Source organism: Limulus polyphemus, unplaced genomic scaffold, assembly GCF_000517525.1.
Source record: "Limulus polyphemus unplaced genomic scaffold, Limulus_polyphemus-2.1.2 Scaffold69, whole genome shotgun sequence".
Lineage (NCBI taxonomy): Eukaryota > Metazoa > Arthropoda > Merostomata > Xiphosura > Limulidae > Limulus > Limulus polyphemus.
This window is the reverse complement of record NW_013665679.1, coordinates 519901-539310: the sequence shown is the minus strand read 5'-3', so window position 1 is coordinate 539310 and position 19410 is coordinate 519901. Positions and strand designations below refer to the sequence as shown.

General features: G+C 39.7%; 1 protein-coding gene across 1 annotated transcript in view; it reads right to left on the bottom strand.

Moving 5' to 3' along the window:
• LOC106465589 (cadherin-related tumor suppressor-like) overlaps positions 1–19410 on the bottom strand; it is a 159536-nt gene that overhangs the window by 60690 nt on the left and 79436 nt on the right. The window contains exons 2-3 of the mRNA XM_022393959.1: positions 16684–16995; positions 4330–4563 (exon numbers count right to left, since the gene is read on the bottom strand). Of these exons, the coding sequence (XP_022249667.1) occupies positions 4330–4563; positions 16684–16995 (546 nt within the window). The remainder of the gene's footprint in view (positions 1–4329; positions 4564–16683; positions 16996–19410) is intronic.

Genomic DNA, 19410 nt, shown 5'->3' with positions numbered 1-19410 from the left:
ACAGGACGTATCTTCTTCCATACTGGTCTCTGTCTCGTTGGCTTCTGCTTCACGTGGGGTTCATCTGCTTTATCAGGAAATGTCCTATCTTCGATAACAGTCACATCTTTGGTAGTAACTTCATCAAGAGCTTCACCGTTTACCTTCTCAAAACTGAGTAGAGTTTCTTCTTCGACAGTGGCTTTTTCAGGAGACACTTCTTCAGCAGCGTCATTTGTTCCTTTGTTCACTTTGTCCCAACTGAAATGTCCTTGACCGTGATAACACCAAAGCCTGTTGGCATGCACCACTTTTGGCTTACCTCGCCGACCACATTTTATCCAGAAAGTCACATCTGAAAGACGATCCACTATGTCATATGGGCCTTCCCATGGAGAAGACAACTTAGGAGACTTCCCTTTGGTCTTCCTGGGATTATACAACCACACCTTGTCTCCTGGTTCAAAGCTAACTTCAGTAGATCTCTTATCATAAGATAATTTCATCGAATCAGCAGACGTTTTCAAGTTTGAACGCACTTGATGGTGAATATCATCCATCCTTTACAATAACATTTTCACAAACTCTGACACATTCTCAGGCAACTCTTCATAAGGTGGGCGTCCTGTTAACAGAACCACTGACAACCGAAGTTCCCGACCAAACATCAACTTTGCTGGAGTGTATCCAATGGTTTCATGCTCTGCTGTCCTATAGACCATCAACAGTGGAGAGAGTAAGACATCTCAGTCATCTTGGTGGCTATTACAAAACTTTGCCAATTCCTGTCCCAGTGTCCAGTTCCACTTTTCTACCATCCCATCAGACTGCGAGTGAAGTGGCATTGTCCTGGTCTTTCGGATGCAAACAACTTGCAGCATTCTTGGAACACAGCTGATTCAAAGTTACGGCCTTGATCTGAGTGCAGTTCATATGGCATCCCAAATCTGAAGAAGAAATCACTAATAGCCGAAGCTACAGTTGTAGCTTCCTCATTTGGTATAGCATATGCCTCAGGCCACTTAGTGAAATAATCCATCACCACACAAATGTACTTGTTTCCAGCACGAATGTGGGGCAGAGGACCAGCAATTTCGATGGCTACTCTTTCCATTGGTGCACCAACTTGATATAACTTCATTGGAGCACGTCCCTTATGCTTGGGTCCCCTTTTAGCACAACATGTACTGCATTTTCTGCACCATTCTTCCACATCTTGTCTCATACCTATCCAGTAAAATCTTTGTCGTAGGTGACTCAATGTCTTCTTAATTCCGAGATGTCTTCCTGTTCAAGTATCATGGGATTGACGCAGCACAACTTCCCGTAACTTTCTCGGTATGACCGTTTGCCAAGTCGTCAATTTCCCATATGTAGTTTCCCATCTCCGGAGAAGAATACCATCTTCAAGCTTTAACTGGTCCCATTGTGCCCAATAGTGCTTTGTCACAGAGCTTAGACAAGACACCTTCTCTCAAGCAAGGTGCAAAACACTAGCTTTTAAAAAATCAATTATTGGCTTCAAATCTTGATCTTTCTCCTGCTCTGCTTTGATATCGATATCTGGTTCCACTTCGTCATCATCAACTTCTTCAGTCACTTTAACTTCACCTTGATAGCACCTAATTAGTTCATCCTCTCTTTTAACAGTTACCAGAACTTGGCCTTTGTTATTCCCAAACGTAATTTTATCAAAATCAATTACAAACTGCCTTGGTATTAAATAGTCCAATCCTAATATGCATTTGTCTTCAATGTCAGCCAAGGATACTTTCTGTCTGTCCTTTATGCCCATGAGCTCAATAGTTACCCACACTGGTCCCCACAACCTTGTAGAATGTCCTGTCACACCACAAACTTCTGTATGGCTTCTGGTACTCCTTCGTGATCTAACACCTTGATGCTCACAAGGGTTTGCTGAGACACAGAATCTATAACAAAGTTGCATCTTTGGCCATCCAGCTTTCCTGTCACATAGACACTGTGTGTGCTTGGCATTTTACACCTTGCTGTTGGGACTTTCACGATGGGGGTTGGTGAGTGTCCCTTAACACCAACCACTACTGATCTCCTTGAGGCTGACTTGTTGGTAATATTCTTCTTACACTGGCTCCTCATATGTCCTTGCTCTCCACAGTTCCAACAACCCTTCTGGGTAGCAGCTTTTCTTGCTGTGGCATCTTCCCTGTGTTGAAGTTGCCAGCATTGAGCTTTCTTGTGCCCAAGTTTATTACAGTACCAGCAAAGTCCCTCAAACCTCTCTGAAAGCTGTCCTTTTCTGGCCTTGAATCCTGATGACTGTACCAACCTTGGTACCTCTGTGTTGGACTTAACGTAGGATTCGAATTCGAGAGCTCTGGCCATTGCATCCTGCATGGTAGAGGGGTGTGCTTGCTTCACTTGTATCTTAAGTTGTGGACTGTCCAAGGCATCTGTGAAATGATCCCTTAGCAACAACTTGAGGAAATCAGGTGGTGCAGTTGGGAAGGCTTTGTGTGCCATGCTTTCCAATTCCTGTGCCAGCTCTTGCACGGATTATCACTTTAGCACGGATTATCATCCTAAACCTAGCCCTGTAGACTTCTGACTGATTTTGGGTTCTGTACCTGAGTTCTAGAGCCGCTACCAGTGCTCTATAGTTGTGCCTGTCGTCTGTTGACAACTGTCGAAGTATTTCCAGTGGTTGTCCTTTCAAGCTCGTTGCCAGATATACTGCTTTCTGCTCCTCTGTCCATCCGTTCATCTCTGCCAGTAGCTCCAATTGTGCTCTATATGCTTCCCACAGTGCTTTCCCATCGTATTCCTGTGGCTTCCTTCATACTGGATCACTCCTAGTACTGACATTCATATCTGGGATGTGACTTCTAACAGGACTGAAAATGTCTGCCTTAGGGTTTAGCTGCGGGGTCTGGAAGGGACTTGCCATTGTCTGGGGCTGTTTAAGTCGATGGTTAATGTATCCTCCTTGTGTAAAAGACAATAAATAATCCTTTAATGTATCTAATTCGCTTTTGAATTTACCAATGTTTTCCATTTGTACTTTTTGCCACTGTTGTAGTCTCTCTTCTTGTTTATTTTCTTTCTCCTCCAATAGCTGTTGTAATCTCTCTTCTTGTTTATTTTCCTGTTCGAGCTGCCACTCTTGCAAGTTTTCTTGCCACTGCTGTAATCTCTCTTCTTGTTTATTTTGCTGTTCGAGCTGCCACTGTTACAGGTTTTCTTGCAACTGCTGTAATATCTCTTCTTGTTTCTTTTCTTGTTTATTCTCTCGTTCTTCTTGTTTCTTTTCTTTTTCCCCTAACAACTGCTGTAATTTCTCTTCTTGTTTCTTTTCTTTCTCCTCCAAGAACTGCTGTAATTTCTCTTCTTGTTTCTTTTCTTTTTTCTCCAAGAACTGCTGTAGTTTCTCTTCTCGTACTTCTTGTTTCCTTTGCTGTTCTTGTATTGCTGCCATCAAATCTGCTAAGCTGTCGTTTGATTTGCCGCTTCTCGTTTCCATTTTTTTTGTCCCATTCTCTGACACCAATTTGTTACGTCTCTGTTTGTTAGTTAATTTTTTGTAAATTCATTCCGACGAAACTTTAGCGACACAAGTCCTTTCTTAAATAAAACTGGTTTATTCTTTCCGAATACAACTTTACGATACACGTAATTTCAACAGTTGCTCTAAAACAAACGCTATAACTCACGTCTCACGTGGCCAAAAATATTTTATCTGCATACATTCAATTACCCATTCACTTACACATTCTCTGACTGCAGTTCAATTACCCACTACCTCCCCGTCGCTTCGTGGCCAGTCTTATATATACAAGACTACACTATATCTAGAAAGATCACGAGATTTAAGGAAAAGACGAGAAAGTTCGAGAATGATGTGGCGTGATACTAGTCACGTGACCTCGATGTCGTAACAATACATTGATTGGAAAAGTATGAAAACATGGAAAATTAACTTCCAAAATCCTGAATATCAACTTAAAGTGATTACGTAAACATTTAGGGAAGCTGCAAAATTCAGCGTGTGTGATTTTGTATTTTAGCTTTTCATAATTAATTAAGAAGTACATTTTTTACTTAGAGAAAGTGAAATTCATGTAATATCTGTGGAGAAATGTTTTTGTATAAATTCTTTAAATATAACATGAACTTTGTGTATGCAAAAGCCTTAAAACTGGCTCTATCAATATATACTGAAATATTTAAAGAAAAAAATATTTCTTTTTCATTATTTATCTCTTTAGATTATATACTTAAATCTCAGAGTGACTAAAACATCAAGTAGTTAAAGTGTATTAAAATCCACTTCCAATATATTTTACATCCCTAACAAGTAATAAAAGCTCTTACCTGTTCATAGTCCAAATGGGAAGTTAATGTAAAAACACCACTTTGTGGGTTAAGAGAAAAAACATCATTTCCCCAATCACTCACAACACTATAACTGATTTGTCCATTGACACCAATGTCAACATCTGTTGCTGAAACTTTACCAACTGAAGCTCCTCTCTGGATCTCTTCGGGAATGTCAAAAGAATAAACTGAATCCTCAAACTCTGGAGGATTGTCATTTGTGTCAGTAACCTGAGGAATATTGAAATACAGTAACTTTTATTGCTTAAAATAAAATTGGATTTTGTGCTATAAAGCTGTGTTTTAAGTTGAAAACAATTAAAACTGACATTCTCATGCATTACAAATATAATTGTTTGACTTTTCATATCTGAACAAAATATTATTCTTTCTTTATCTTCAAATACAACAATTTATGACAAATATTTATATATATTATATGTTTCTAAGGTAAGAGTTTGAGAAAACATATAAAAATTTTAGCATTCTTTAACATATGTTATGGTTTAAGGAACTGTCTAACACCCAGTACATATCTTGTTCTTTAGTAATTCATAATGCCATGAAAAGAAGTAGGTTAAAAAAATCAATTAAAGGCAAAAATACAAATCCTATAACCCAGTCTTTAAAAGACTAATAGAAATTAGAGACAAGTGCAAAATTAAACCTAGATGAGCTCCCTTTAGAAAGCACCCAAAGGAAAAAAGACTATAGCGGGTGACATCCAATGATAGGGGTCCATAGGGATGCACCCTTGGGAGACTACATCTTGTATAAATCAGAGTATTATCTTAACCCAGAATGTAAAAGAGGGAGAGGTAAGTCCCAAGTGTCAGTAGAGATAAGCAGAATGAGAACATGACCATCCAAGAATTTGCACAAAAGTGGTTAGCAAGCCAATAGGTGTAGTATGGTTAGAACATAATCTGACCATTTGGGGTGGGCAAACTGGACAGACTCAGGTTGCAGAAGGAAGACACACCAGCTGTTTGAGAGGTTGGTTGGTTGATGTTTTTTTGGCACAAAGCAACATGGCTATCTGTGCCAAACAACCAGTAAAAATCTTAAAAAGTAAAATTCAATAAAATGTAAAAATGAATGGAGTAAAAACTATACAATGTGCAAAAAAATCTGATAAAAGACTCAAATAGAATTAAAAAGGCCAATGGCTTATAAAAATTTAATAATACAATCAAGTTGGACAGCGTCACCATCACCAATAACACCATCCAATGTCAGGGCCAAACCCTTAGAAAACATGTGTCTAAAATAGTGCTGTCACTCAGAGTCTTAATGATGACATGACAGTAAAATAAGGGCTATTGTGACTTGAGTGTCGCAACAGCTACACATTGGTGGATTAGTATCAGATAATAGAATACAATGAGTTGAAAAAATGTGACCAGTGCATAACCTAGCGCAAAGAACTTCCTCCTTCTGATCCTTATGGAAATAAGACAGCCAAAGAGCAACAGAAGGTTTGATCTGAAAAATCTTGTTATGATGCTGCTCACCCCAAGTCAATTGCCAACTGGGGTGAAGCTGTGTCTTGAATTCATGACTGTAGTCCATATATGAGACAGACACAGCTGTGACAGCACCAGAGCAGACACTTACCTGCAGTGTCAGCAAGCTCATTTCCACAAATACCAACATGGCCAGGTACCCAGAAAAACTGGATAGTAATGGAAGATGAAGAAAAATGGGCCAGTCATTGTTGAATATCGACAAGAACAGGGTGAAAACTAACGTTAAGTGATTCAAGAGCCAGTAGAGAGCTAAGAGAGTGAGTTTAAATAATGCAATCGGTGTACTGCACAGCATCTACATGATCCAGAGCAAGATAAATGGGATAAAACTTGGCAGTGAACACAAAAACTGTAGAGGGAATCCTGTGAGCAACCACTGAGCAACAACAAACCATGGCAGAGCCCACAGAGTCACCTAATTTTGAACCATCCATATAAACGGGAATAAAAAGATGGTTCAAAAGATGTTTGGCAAAGAGAAGATGGTACTTCCAATCAGGAGTATCCATCTTCCTCAGATGACTCAAGGAAAGATCACATCTGGGGATGGTAATAAGCCATGGCAGAATGAACTAATTATTGGGGACAACAACGTCATCCAATGCCAGATCCAATTCAGCCTGTTGCACCTGGATACAAAGGCAAATGCAGAAGTGGCAGACCATGCATTCTGAAAGAGCACAACCCACTGTGGAAGAAAGACACAACCCCAGGTAGGATGCTGTGGTAAGGATCGAAGCTTAGTAGAATACTACAGAGAAAATTGGAAATGGTGAAGATGAAGAGGGGGTTGTAGAACTCAGTGTACAAACTCTGGACTGAAGAAATGTGGAAAGCCTATGCAGAGCTAAAGCCCTAGATGATGAATTGGGTTCAGCATTTTCAAGGCTGAGGTCCTGGCAGAACCATAGACTAGAGACCCATAGTCCAGTTTGGATCTAATGAGGGCATGATAGATCTTGAGCACAGAACACTGCTCTGTTCCCCAAGAGGTGGATGAGAAGACACAGAGGAGCTTCAGTGTGCTTGTACACTTGACACATAGGTGCTTTATGTGAGGAATAAAATTAAGTTTATGGTCAAAGATAAGCCCAAGAACTTTGCCTCAGGAACCACAGGAAGAACAACATCACTGAGACAGAGCTTGGGATTGGGGTGTAGACCCGTTGGTGGCAAAAATGCATGCAAATGATTTTGGAAAAAGAAAAGGTAAAACCATTTGCTGTGGTCCACTTCAATAAGTGATTGAGGGTAGTCTGAAGCTGCCACTCAATACACTTCATGGTCGACGACCAACATGAGATGTGGAAGTCATTTACATAGAGTCTGTTTGCAACAGTAGGAGGAAGTTGTGTAGTGATAGCATTGATCTTGATACTAAAAAATGTGACCCTCACGACACAGCCCTGGGGGAGTCCAAGTTCCTGTGTAAAAGAACAGGAAAGTGTCACACCCACACAGACATGGAATCACTTGTCGAGTAAAAAGTTCTAGATAAAAATCGGTAGATGACCATGAAACCTATATGAGTGTAGATCCTGTAAAATGCCATACCTGTGCATAGTTTCCTAAGCCTTCTCAAGATTGAAGAAAACAAAAACAAAATGTTTCCTCTAAAGTAAGTATTCCCTGATCAAGGTCTAAAGTTGAATCAGGTGGTCCACTGTGGAAAGCTGTCTACAGAACCCACACTGGGTGGGCGAGAGGAGGTTGTTTGATTCAAGGAACCAAACAAGACAAGCATTAACCATCCCCTTGAAGACTTTACAGAGACAGCTAGTCAAAGTAATTGAGTGATAATTAGAAGGAATCTTAGGATTTTTCCCAGGCTTAGAAAAAGGGGGGACAATAGCCTGGGCCAAGCATCAGGAAAACAGTTCTCCTGCCAGACAGGCAGGAGAGAGATGGCACAGCATCTCATAGTGAACAACAACAGGTCCTACCAATGTACTGCCAGACTGGTGAAGGGTAAGTTCAAGTTTCACCAGTGTAAGGGAGCAATTATAGTCTTAGAGACGATCGACTTGAAAGGAAATTGGCTATCAAGTCTCTGCTCGAGACTTGATAGCCAAGAACGTGGGGGAAGAAACAGAAGTACTAGATGCACGAGAAAAGGTTTTGCCAAGAGTATCAATGATGCTCTGTACATCAGCAACTTCCTGGACATTGGAGAGCAAAATGGAAAGCATACCTCTCATTGACCTTGTGAATCTTGTCGCATATTACTTTGGAACTGGTGGTAGAGGAGATGCTAGTTGTAAGCTTAATCCAAGATTCCTTTTGGCTTTGACATCTGATCTGTTGAGCATGGGCATGGCCTGCTGAAAAGCAATGTGTTTATAAATAGTGGGTTCCCTGCAAAAGATACTCTAGGCCCGTTTCTGAGCCTTCTGTTTCTGCTGGCAGGATAGAGACCACCATGGATGAGGATACCATGGGAAACGTGTCTAGTTTTTAAGTATAGAACAAACAGCTGCTTGAATGATACAGTCAGTTGCTGCCTCCTTGCAGTCATCAATAGATGGAAGAATAAGGACAGCAGGGTTGAGTTCCGAGAGAGGGGTGAAAGAAAGTCAGTTGGCCTGGTCCAACTTCCACTGTGGCACTCAGGGATGGTGGCATTGACCACAGCTAATCTCTCTCAAAACAACAGGAAAATTATCACTGCCCTGTGGGTCATTGTCAACCCTCCTATAAACGAGAGAAAGGTGAAGGGGAACAGATAGATAAATCAATAGCAGTAAAATATTGACTAGGTGCATGAAAATAGGTAAAGCAACCAGCTGTGAAGAGAGAAAGGTTGTGATCCAAGAGCATACACGCTACAGAACAACCCCTCCCATGAATATCAGCACCATCTCAGAGGGGATTGTGTCCATTAAAGTCTCCCAGGATTACAAAGGGAGAAGGCAACTGTTCTACAAAAGCACCAAGGTCTGATTGATCATATGTCTCTCCAGGAGACAGGTAGTGAGAACAAACAGTGATGGTATGACCCAAGGAAACATGGATGGCTACATGTTGGTCGACCAACAGTGATACCCCTCCATGCATTCATCCATCACACAACCTGTCATTTCAACATAAAGAAAACTGCCAAAGGGTGACTGTATCAATAGATTTCAGGTATGTTTCCTGTAAGGAAATACACACAGGATGATAGGCCTTAAGGTCATCCAGATTGAACGGAAACCTCGACAGTCCCACTGTATCAAAGTGGCCATTTTTACCTAGGTGGAGGAGAACTGGGTAGAGAACCCTACTGTTTATGACCACGCTGGTTTTCTTTACTAGAATGAGGTCTATCGACCTCCATGGATCCAGCGACTGAGGGCATGAACTAATAATTGTTCTGCATCTTGGGGCCAAAGTAGATGGACCTGAGCAGACACCAGAAGCCAGGCACCAAAGGAGGTGGACCTGAGCAGACACCAGAAGCCAGGCGCCAAAGGAGGTGGACCTGGGCAGTCACTATAGGAATGATGGGAACAGAGATAGGAGTAGACATGGACTTATCAACTTGTTTATCCATAGAGAGCAAACAACTCTTCACATACTTTGAGAATGACTTTGTTGGAGGCAAAGAAAGATATGTCTGCACTTTCACTGTAGTAGTGTCTGACATGGTGTGAGGGACAATAACTTCCAAGCCTCAGGGTAACAACTATTATGGAAAGTTCATAAACATTGTACCTCTTTATCTTCCACCCACTTAGGGCAATATTGGTAATAAGGAGAGTGGGAACCACCACAATTGACACAGTGAGGGTCCAGTTGACCTTCATAGGAATTAAGGTCTTTGTCACTACAACGAGTACAACAACAAAAGATGCATTCGAATGTCCAAACCACTAACACTGGAAACATCTGAGAGGGTTAGGAATGTATGGCCTCACCTTAAAGTTCAGATAACCTGCCTTTACAGAAGCAGGTGGATCTAGTAATGTAAACATCAAAATCAATACATTTGTTGACAGTATAATTCCATCCTTACAAGTGGAGATATGGCACAAAGCAGAACTCCTTCGCTGGAGAAACCAGCGAGGATGTCCAACTTGGGGATGTTAATCAAATTCTCCTGAACAATCACGCCTCGGGAGGAATTCAAAGTAGGATGGGGAGTAATCTCCATGGGTGTATTTCCAATGACCTTTGATCTCATGTGGAGGTCGCCATGTGTAGGTGTAGATTTTTTCCACCAAGATGTCTCCAGAGTGCGACTTCCTGACTGACTTGGGGGGGAGCCAGCAATCTTCTCTAATTCCTTCTGAATGAAAAAGGGAGACATCTCCTATAAGGATTTGTCAGACAAAGAATGAAAAATTAAAAATCGAGGTACAGGATCTGACTTTGGTGGTGACTGTGTAACAGTGTCGTCACTGCATGGTCATTTACCTATCAGCTGTTTTTTACAAATTTATTTTTTCGGGATTGTGGAATCCATAATAAACAGAAAATGATTCAGTGTCCACTGACCCCACCCACCATGGAGTCCTATGAGGGGACACACTATAATGCCAAACAAGGACACTGCAGCAATACCAGGGCTTCATGAGCATTATACCCAAACACCAGCATCAGGCACAATGTCCACAACATCTAATGAGAATGCCCAACACTGGTACTCAGTTGACCCTAGCCAAGACCAAAGTGGTGTGTTGCAGTGCCTCAGATACCACTCAACCACCAGGATTCTCTCCTCCCCTTCATGGGTCGCCACACAAGACAGACATATGTGTGGATGTTCAAATCACAGAGGAGATAAGCTGAAAATAAAGATCCTTCCCTAGTAGGTCCCCTCATCATGTACAGGAATCCACCTTGACAGGTGTTTGATAGGTGACCTTCACTACACTGATAATGTCACTAACACCCTACTTCTTACCATATTGTGTTAAGCCTTATTAGTGAGAAACTCTCCAAAGTCCATGCTCCACTGGAAGAGGGACAGGATTTGTGTTAGTAAGACATGGCAAAGTGGCCAGATCCTCATGAAATGCCTATCAGAAAGGTGTTTTACTGGAGACAGTGCAATGGATGACTGCAAAACCCTATTTTGAAAAGCTATCAAATGCAAGCCAAAGAAGTGGGCAATCACTTATCTGGTTCCAGACTTTTTCATGATAGTCCAGGGAATGGTACAGTCTGCATTTAGCAATTGAGTAATTTTTGTATACCACGAGAACACCGCTTGTGGTCTTGCAGAACACCCCATCTTAACAATGGGCACTGGTAAAGCTAGGGCAGATGGTCTGAGCATTTTCTTTTACCCCTGCCAAAATGAAGATTTTTGAAATAAGTATAAGCTGGGTGTCAACAGCAGCCACCTGATGGGATCCTAATAGACAGTAAGGGAGAGAAAAAGAAAACAGACTTACCCATCTCAAAGACAGTGGTCAACTGAAGAAGAGTGACCAGAGGGAGGTGAATTCTGCAGATAAAACAGCCAGATGATGAATCCATGAATGATGAACATTTGGGAAGTTATCCACAGCCCGCCTGGAAAATCTCGTCCAAGGGCAGCAAAAATGAGAAGAGAATGAAACAGGTGACAAATCTGATGCAGCAAAATATGAAAGAGCCTATGAGCATCAATATCCAGGGAAGAACATACTAATCAGTAAGGATAGAAGATGAAAGGTCCCTGGATGAAGAAAGATTCCAGGTAGAAACAGATAATGGCAGGTGACTCGAAAGGGAGAAGTTCATGCCAAGTAATAAACAAGAGCCTGAACTGGACAAAGGAGCAAATCTGGGCGTGAATGAGCATAGAGGTGAGAGATAGAAGAAGAGGAAATAGGAGAGAAAGAACAGTCATCCTCTTAAGTAGCTGGACTCTTAAAAAGAAAGGAGCAGTCCAGGTAGAGGAGTAAATAAGTGCAATGGAATAGAGTGCAAAAAGCATAGATATCAGAATGACAGTGACCGAGGGAAAAACGAGAAGGAAGGAAGTGTTATGAGAAAGGTTGTATAAAGAGTAAGAAACCAACATCTTAAATGGGGCATGTGTGAGAACAACTCCACATTAAGGTCTAAGTTAGACATGAAAATCAGGTGATGTGTCAGTGGAGGGAACAGAGGAAGAAAATACTCTCTGGTAATGCAAAAGGTTTTGGATAAGGCCATCTGATAACAATCGATGGTGGAGACCAACAAATCATGGTCAAACAACCAAGTTAATAAAGTGGATAGGTGTGTCACAGTGGGGCAGCCAAGAAAAAGGGAGAAATGGATAGATCAATGCCAGAAATTTGCCACTTTCATTGATAGACAATGGAAAAATGACAGGAAAGGGATAAGAAGAAGGCTGCAACAGAAAGACCATCCCTAATGGTCATGAAACAGACAGTCCCACGTGTGAAGATGAAAGAATGATACCCCTGGATGAAGAAGTGATGTGTAGAGTAGTAGCAATAGAGAGGGGATACTGGGTAGAAAAAGAGAGGTCCAGATACCAATCAAACAAGTAAAGGAAAGCTGAGCTGGCCATAAAGATGCCACCAGGATGACTCAGAAAGGAATGTCATGTATCAAGGCAAAGAACCAAGGGAGAAGTCAAATACGATGATAGGTATACAGAAAATTGTGAGACCAGTCTTGGATAAGAGCATTGAGAACCAGAGCCAAAGGAGGAGAAACTGAGGACAAAAGAGTGGAAGCTTGAAGCTGAGAGGAGTGGCAAAGGTATTTATGAGCGCTGTGGCCAACCAAGAGCACACTCAACAATAAACCTGGGTGCCCCCTTGACAGTTGATATAAGAAATGACTGTGAAAATGTCATTACCAACCCAACCACGAGAAGAAGGAAAAGAAAGCATGCCTGATGAACAGTGAGAAGTTTGAGAAGTGTGAAGAGATAGTAATCTGGTCAGAGGGTGAGGGTGTTGGTGGTAGTAAGGAAATACCAATCATGGCCTCATCTAAGCACCAAGATAAATCCTCGTGAAGAGAAAAGGGGAATTTCACAATCTAGGTCAATGGATCCCGAGAAAGATTCCACTGGGGAAGTTGCATGTGTGCACACCCATAAAAATTAATGGTTCCAGGAAAATCAGAGAAAAGAAAAAGAACCTCTCATGCAAGTTGAAAATGAGAAGAAAAAACCCTGGTGGCTATACGTTCCATATCACACAGGCAAAGAGGGGAAGTATGAGCCCCACTGAGATAAGAGTAGAAGAAAGTGCCAAAATATACTAAATACTGTGTAGGTGTGAGGAAGGATTTGGAAAGCTTGACAAGCTACCCCGATTAAGCAGCCTCTTGCAAAAGAAGGGAGGTGTGAGAGGAGGACACCTCCTGAGAAGGGGCAAATAGAAGCAGAATGCAATCACAACTCCTATCTGTAAAGTTGGTGAGCAAATACTCTCATGACTCAAGTAAAGACACTAGGAGCCAAGACTGTGCCAAAGGAAGGAGCACAAAATTGAAAGACACGATTCTGATGGAAGAAATGTGGAAAACGTCTGAAGAACAACTGAATCAGAATATGTAGAAAGGTGTTTGCCACATCAACCGTGGTCTTTCACAGACTGGATGAATATCAGAAACTGGTTGAGAGAGAATAGGTCCCTGGTTTTCTTGGGGACCCTCTTGATTGCATTTTAGGCCAGAAAATCCAAAACTGCATCTTCAAGACATTGAATATAAACAGGGTTGGGGAGGAGAAAAGGAAATAAGAAGATGTGAGAGAGAGAAAAGAAATAGAGACCATGGGTGATAAACTAAAGAACTCATCTGTCGGTAGAAAACTGAGACCAAAGGTTGGTGAAGTGAGATACATGGGCACACACTAGGCCCACCCAACAGGAGAGTCACGAACAAGAGGAGCAATGAACTCGATGTTGAGAAGCAGGAGAACAGGAAGTGGAGGAAGGCCTGTAATGGAAGGATAGGAGAATAATGATCTAGTCGAGATATAGGAGTCGAAAGGTGAGGTTGAGAAACTGTGGAAGATAATGAGAACTGATGCCAGGCTGCTTCAGCCCAGGTATCCAGTGAATCGAAAATACCACTGAAGGCTTCTTAGTGAAGAAAGGGAGCTCAATGAAGATCACATAGATAAGAACTATGGAGCTGGAAATTAATGAGTACTTCATCCTGACCCAACAGTAGAGCAACCAAGTAAGGAGGGATACAGTAGAAGAAGCAGTGTGGGCAAAGGTAGTAAAGAGAATAAACTTCTCCAAAAAACTCCTTGGGGTATGATGAAGTGTCTCAGTCATAAGATGAAGGGAATAGAGGTAATGCATGAGAGAGATGAGAAACAGATGAAGATGCAAAACTAGGTACTGAGAGCAAAAGAGAAGACAAGGGATTCACTCCCCAAGCAGGTAAAAGAGGGTTCAAAGACTGGGAATCTAGTAAAGGAAAGGAATAATGGCTGTAAGCTAGGACAAAAAGTCAAGAAGGATGAAGCATGTGGTTAAGAATGCAAAGTTGGTTAAAAAAGGAGTCAGCACGAATGCTAATATCAGGTGAAGGAAGAGAGACAAAGCGATTCTGAGAATTGGTTTCATGGAATAAAGAATTATAAAAAAAGAAACATACCTGAGAAATCACATTTAGAAAGAGATTGAAAGGTTGAGGATTTACCCAGACTAGTAAGGCAGTGGTCAAAGCAAAGTAATCTAATTGGTGGAACAGTTGGATAAATTCATTATACTACTGGTCATTTACAAACTGAGGAGAAAAGACATTCCTCAAAAGGATGGGAGAAGGAGGCCTAGTAAGCATGTGGGAAACCCACAACACACTGTAAGAATGGTTTAACATCTTCAACATTCAACAAATTTTCAGAAGCCATAACAGAAATAGGCCCTGTGCAGGGCTGCATTAAATATGGCACAATTGTGAAAGGGCCCCAAGCAGTGAGGAACCCCTACTGATGATCCACACCATCAGTTTAACTATAAGTTGCGAATGTGCATCGATTTGTTTTTAATTTTCTTCAAACTCTGTACAATTTTTATACTTCTTCAACCAAGCACTGGCAAAGCATTTGTGATGGTTTAAGAATCGATGAGGGGAGGCCAGTTACTCTTAAGTACCCCAGTGAAACAAGCTGGTCAGCCAGACCAGTTTCAACAAAAATTCTGTATGAAAACTACTACAGAACTTATACCAATCTTGAAGATTTATCTTAGGATAATGATGCAAGGCAAACAGTAAGAAATGAAACTATTGCTTTGATGAATAAAATGAGAAAGTTAGATATTGCTTTTATGACAGTGTTTTGGTATAAAATTCTTCGAAGATTTGATGTTACAAGTTCTAAGTTTCAAGAAAAGAGCCTTGATTTGTCCACTGCTGTAAAGGAATGTGTAAATTCACTATGAAGAATTAGATAGAATCGAAATTCAAGCTCATCAGCTTTCAAATATAGTAGAACAGTTTAGGAGTGAGATCTCTAAAAAGACAAAAAGAAAGCTGGCAAATGATGAGACTTCAGATGATAAAATTTAATTATCTGGAACACAAAAGTTTCGCGTAAAAATATTTATATCAATAGTTGACAAATTACAAATGTGTTTGGAAAATCGGCTTGCTGCATACAAAGCGACAGAAATGAAGACTGAAATTTTTCCTGCAGCTAAAAGATTTGGAGACATATACTTTTCAGATCTAGACAGCTCTTTTCACGATGAAATGGTAAAGTTTGCCAAATTATTTGATTGTGAAACACCATCCTCTCAGCAATGCATCAAAGCAACCAGAAAAAACAAATTCGAATCTGTTTTTTATGTTGATGTGGTATTAAGAATATACTTGTGCCTACCCACGAATTGCAGTGCAGAGAAAGCTTTTTCTAAAATGACTAGAGTAAAAAATGATTTGCGTACTTCAATGTTAAATGAACGCTTAAATGCCTTTTCTTTGCTCACGATAAAAAGGTTATGAAGATGTAATCAGAGAATTTACTTCTGCCAAAGCAAGGGAAAGAAACGGTTTTAGGGTAATGTTTTGGCATGCTTCTGTAACGTTGTACAATAATTATGTTGTTTTTTATGTACCTAATTCATTCTTACTTGCCATGTTATGCAAGCAAATAATTATTATTATAATCGTTTAATTTTAATATATCATCCTTAAAAGTTAGATGCATCATATTCTAATTACTTCAAATAATTAGCTCATATTCTATAATTAACTTAATATGTATTAATTGTAATTAACTTCAAATCTGCTTGTACCCTATTCAAGGGGCCTCAAACTATCTTAATTCGGGCTTGGTCATGTGTTCGTAACTCAGTTACTTTAACAGGGCTAATTTGAAGTCACTATCACTTGATAATTTACTGTGTTAAACAATGCTTTTGAAAGAAAAGCAAAGGCAGAAAGAGAACCTAAGTTTTGTTTACAATTGCAAATCTAAGTAAACTGAACATAGACTTGAAAAAATTAACACATTTCTTCAGGGTAATACCGCTGAAAAAATGAAATTATTTTGAGTGCAAGTGCTGAAAGGGAGTTAGTGTGCATGGAGGACTATTTTCACACAATGATGTTATCATACACCAGTGCAGTTTATATTTAAACACGTGAATTTCAGGTAGAAGTTAGCTCAAGGCTAGTGGCATGCAAATCTCAAAGGCAGATGCACAAAAGATACAGCTATTCTGTGTGAGGAGGTAAGGTATTGTATTTTTTCATTTATTACAATTTATTGGAATTCCAGTTATTTTTAAAGAACATGACGAAGTGATCCTTTTGTAAGAGTGAGTGAAGAGTGACTTGCTTTAAAATTACTTTGTAAATAGGTATCATGTAAACTTTTCACATATAAAATATCACAGAATAATGGTGTCAAATCGTCATTTCTTACTGTAATGATGATCTCTGTTCTCGATGTTTGTACTCCATCATTTGCCTGGACCATTAAACTATAAAACTCTTGCATTTCCCTGTCCAAAGGTTCTAGAAGAACCAGGATACCAGACGTGGAATCAATCTCAAACTGTGACCTTGCATGAGTGGCCACTAAGGCATAGGATAACTCTCCTTCTAAATCTGGATCAGTTGCTGAAATAGTCATAACTGTATGACCTAAAGGGATATCCTCAAATAAAGATAACTTGTATGGTCCATTCACAAAATGAGGGGGACTGTCATTTCTGTCCTGAACTGTAATAGTGACCTGAAAATCAGAAGAAAAAAAGGAAACAATCAGCACATACTCATTAATATACAACATAAAGATTTCTGTGAAAGTTTTATTAATTCACTTGAACTTTTATTTTGACATGTAATGTTCATTTTTCTGTATTGTCTGTACTTATATGATCTGATGGCCCTAATTTTGCAGTATGAAAGTTTCCATAAAAGACTAATGACTGATAACTATAAATGTAATTCAATCCTATATTTTTTACCAGCAAGCAAACAGCACAGAAGCTCATTATGCTGGCATTATGTGGTCAGTGAGGGACTGTGCTAATTATACTATTAGAGGGCCCCCAATAGCGACATAGTCCTTGTCTATAGTCAGGTACTTGGATGTTTACACTCTTCATGCCTTTTGTCTCGCCATGTTATCACGCTTTGTATTTGCTTCATAAGTATAATAGCTCAAAAATGTCTCATACTACTTGTTGTGTGTACCTGTATGTTTTAAGAGAGGTGGTTATTCCTGGCCTTCAAATCCAGAATTCTCTAGAAAGTGGCTTCATGTAATAAAAAGGGACAAGTAAAAAGGAAGAAAGGTGTTGTTGCTTGTCAAGGCCACTTCGTGCCTGACATCTACGTGTCTGAAAGTAGCTAATGATAGGACTATATTTGATAAAGTTTCGAATAATTCTGATTTTCATGTAGAAATTTGACTAAAATCATTCCTGTTTCATAACCTTTCTGAGTCAAATTTAAAAATTTTATTATCAAAATACACTTCCCCCATACCCCATTTAGTTAAACTTAGTCTACAAAATAACTATTTTTATAGGCTTATGACTATGCTTATAAAATGCATGATACTTGATAGAGACTAATATTTCAATAATTCTTGTCTTTTATATTAAAATCTATAGTAGGCCTGGAAATGATTGACAGTAATATATTACACAAGTAAAAACATTTTTTTTTGTTTTTTGTTTTTGGAAACTTCCCCCAAAGGAGACTGCTGAAACCAGCCTACCATTTGAACTACCGATGGTGTAATTGTCAACTAATGTCTGTAAAAAACCAATTATTTTTTGACAATAATGAAGTTATGGAACAATAAATCCAATTCTGACCTGACATTGATGTTTGACATTTCAGAGTTTTCAGCTGCTAATATTTCCATCACATTGGTAAATTTTATTTACCACCGATAAAAAGAACTAGATATTTGGCTATTTGTGTCATACTTCATGCCTGAGGAATTTAGAAAAAAGCTTTCTACAACAAGAATCAATCTCGATGAAATGGAATACCCTGTACAAAAACCCAAATGTTGCCACACTCAACAAGTCACCTTCTCTGTCTACAAAAAGAGAAACAGCGCGAAAGTTGTTGTGGAAGCTAGTCCAGAAGGATTAGTCACACATGTCCCTGATGCATATGCTGGATAAATTGGTGATCGAACAAAGGAGTCTAGTGAACCTGAGCAACAAAGGCTATATCCTGATGGCAGATAAAGGCTTCAACATCCATGACTTGTTTGCTCCAGTATAGAAAGGTATATACATATATATTGTAATAAAACTAGGCTCACTCTGTTATAAGCACTCTTCTATATATATAACAGTTTTTGTTCAAGCAGCACAAAATATTTTGGGTCAAATTTACTGTATACTGATTATTTATCATTATGACACTGACAGCTCAAGGATTTTGGACTGGAAGGGGCCACCTGGATAAGCCATAACGTCACTGATCAGACTAGACTTGTCTTAAGCCATACAAATTAATCCAATTTTCCTCTTTCATCCATTAAGCGAAGTGACATATTTAATAAACTTCTACCTTGACACTCAGTGATAGCATCAAAAGTGAATGTATACAGAACTTGTATCTGTAAACAGGGTATGTTTTGGCGGCGTCTCTGTATAGCCTGACTGGACAGCAAGCGATGATTATTTCAACTTATATGAGTACTTAATATTAAGGCATTTCAAATCAAAAGCTGTCAAACTGTCATGCCGACTTGTGTAGGTGAAATGCCTTCCAAAAAAAAAAACTCACATACATACTTTGAAACTAGATGTAGACATTCACGCCAGTCCGATGTCGTCACCATGTCCACGACGATATTGCCCATGTAACTTAATATATTATAGAAAAAAAGGTTTTACTTACTTGTGGAATGTAACACCTTTCACCTTCGACTCTTGGTTACGGTATGCGTAACGGTTAATGGCATAGTACTGTGTTCCCTTTGTTCTTTCTTTGTAAAACTGTATCTGTTTGTTTCAGAGATTTACCATTATATTTGAGTAAAAAAAAGCTGTTTGAATAATGGCTGGAGACTGCTTGAATGGGTAATGAAGAAACTTTAATATAAGTTACTATAACTAGAAATGTACAATAGTTTCGACAAGGTTTTGTCATCATCAGGTACAAACCTTTTAGTCGT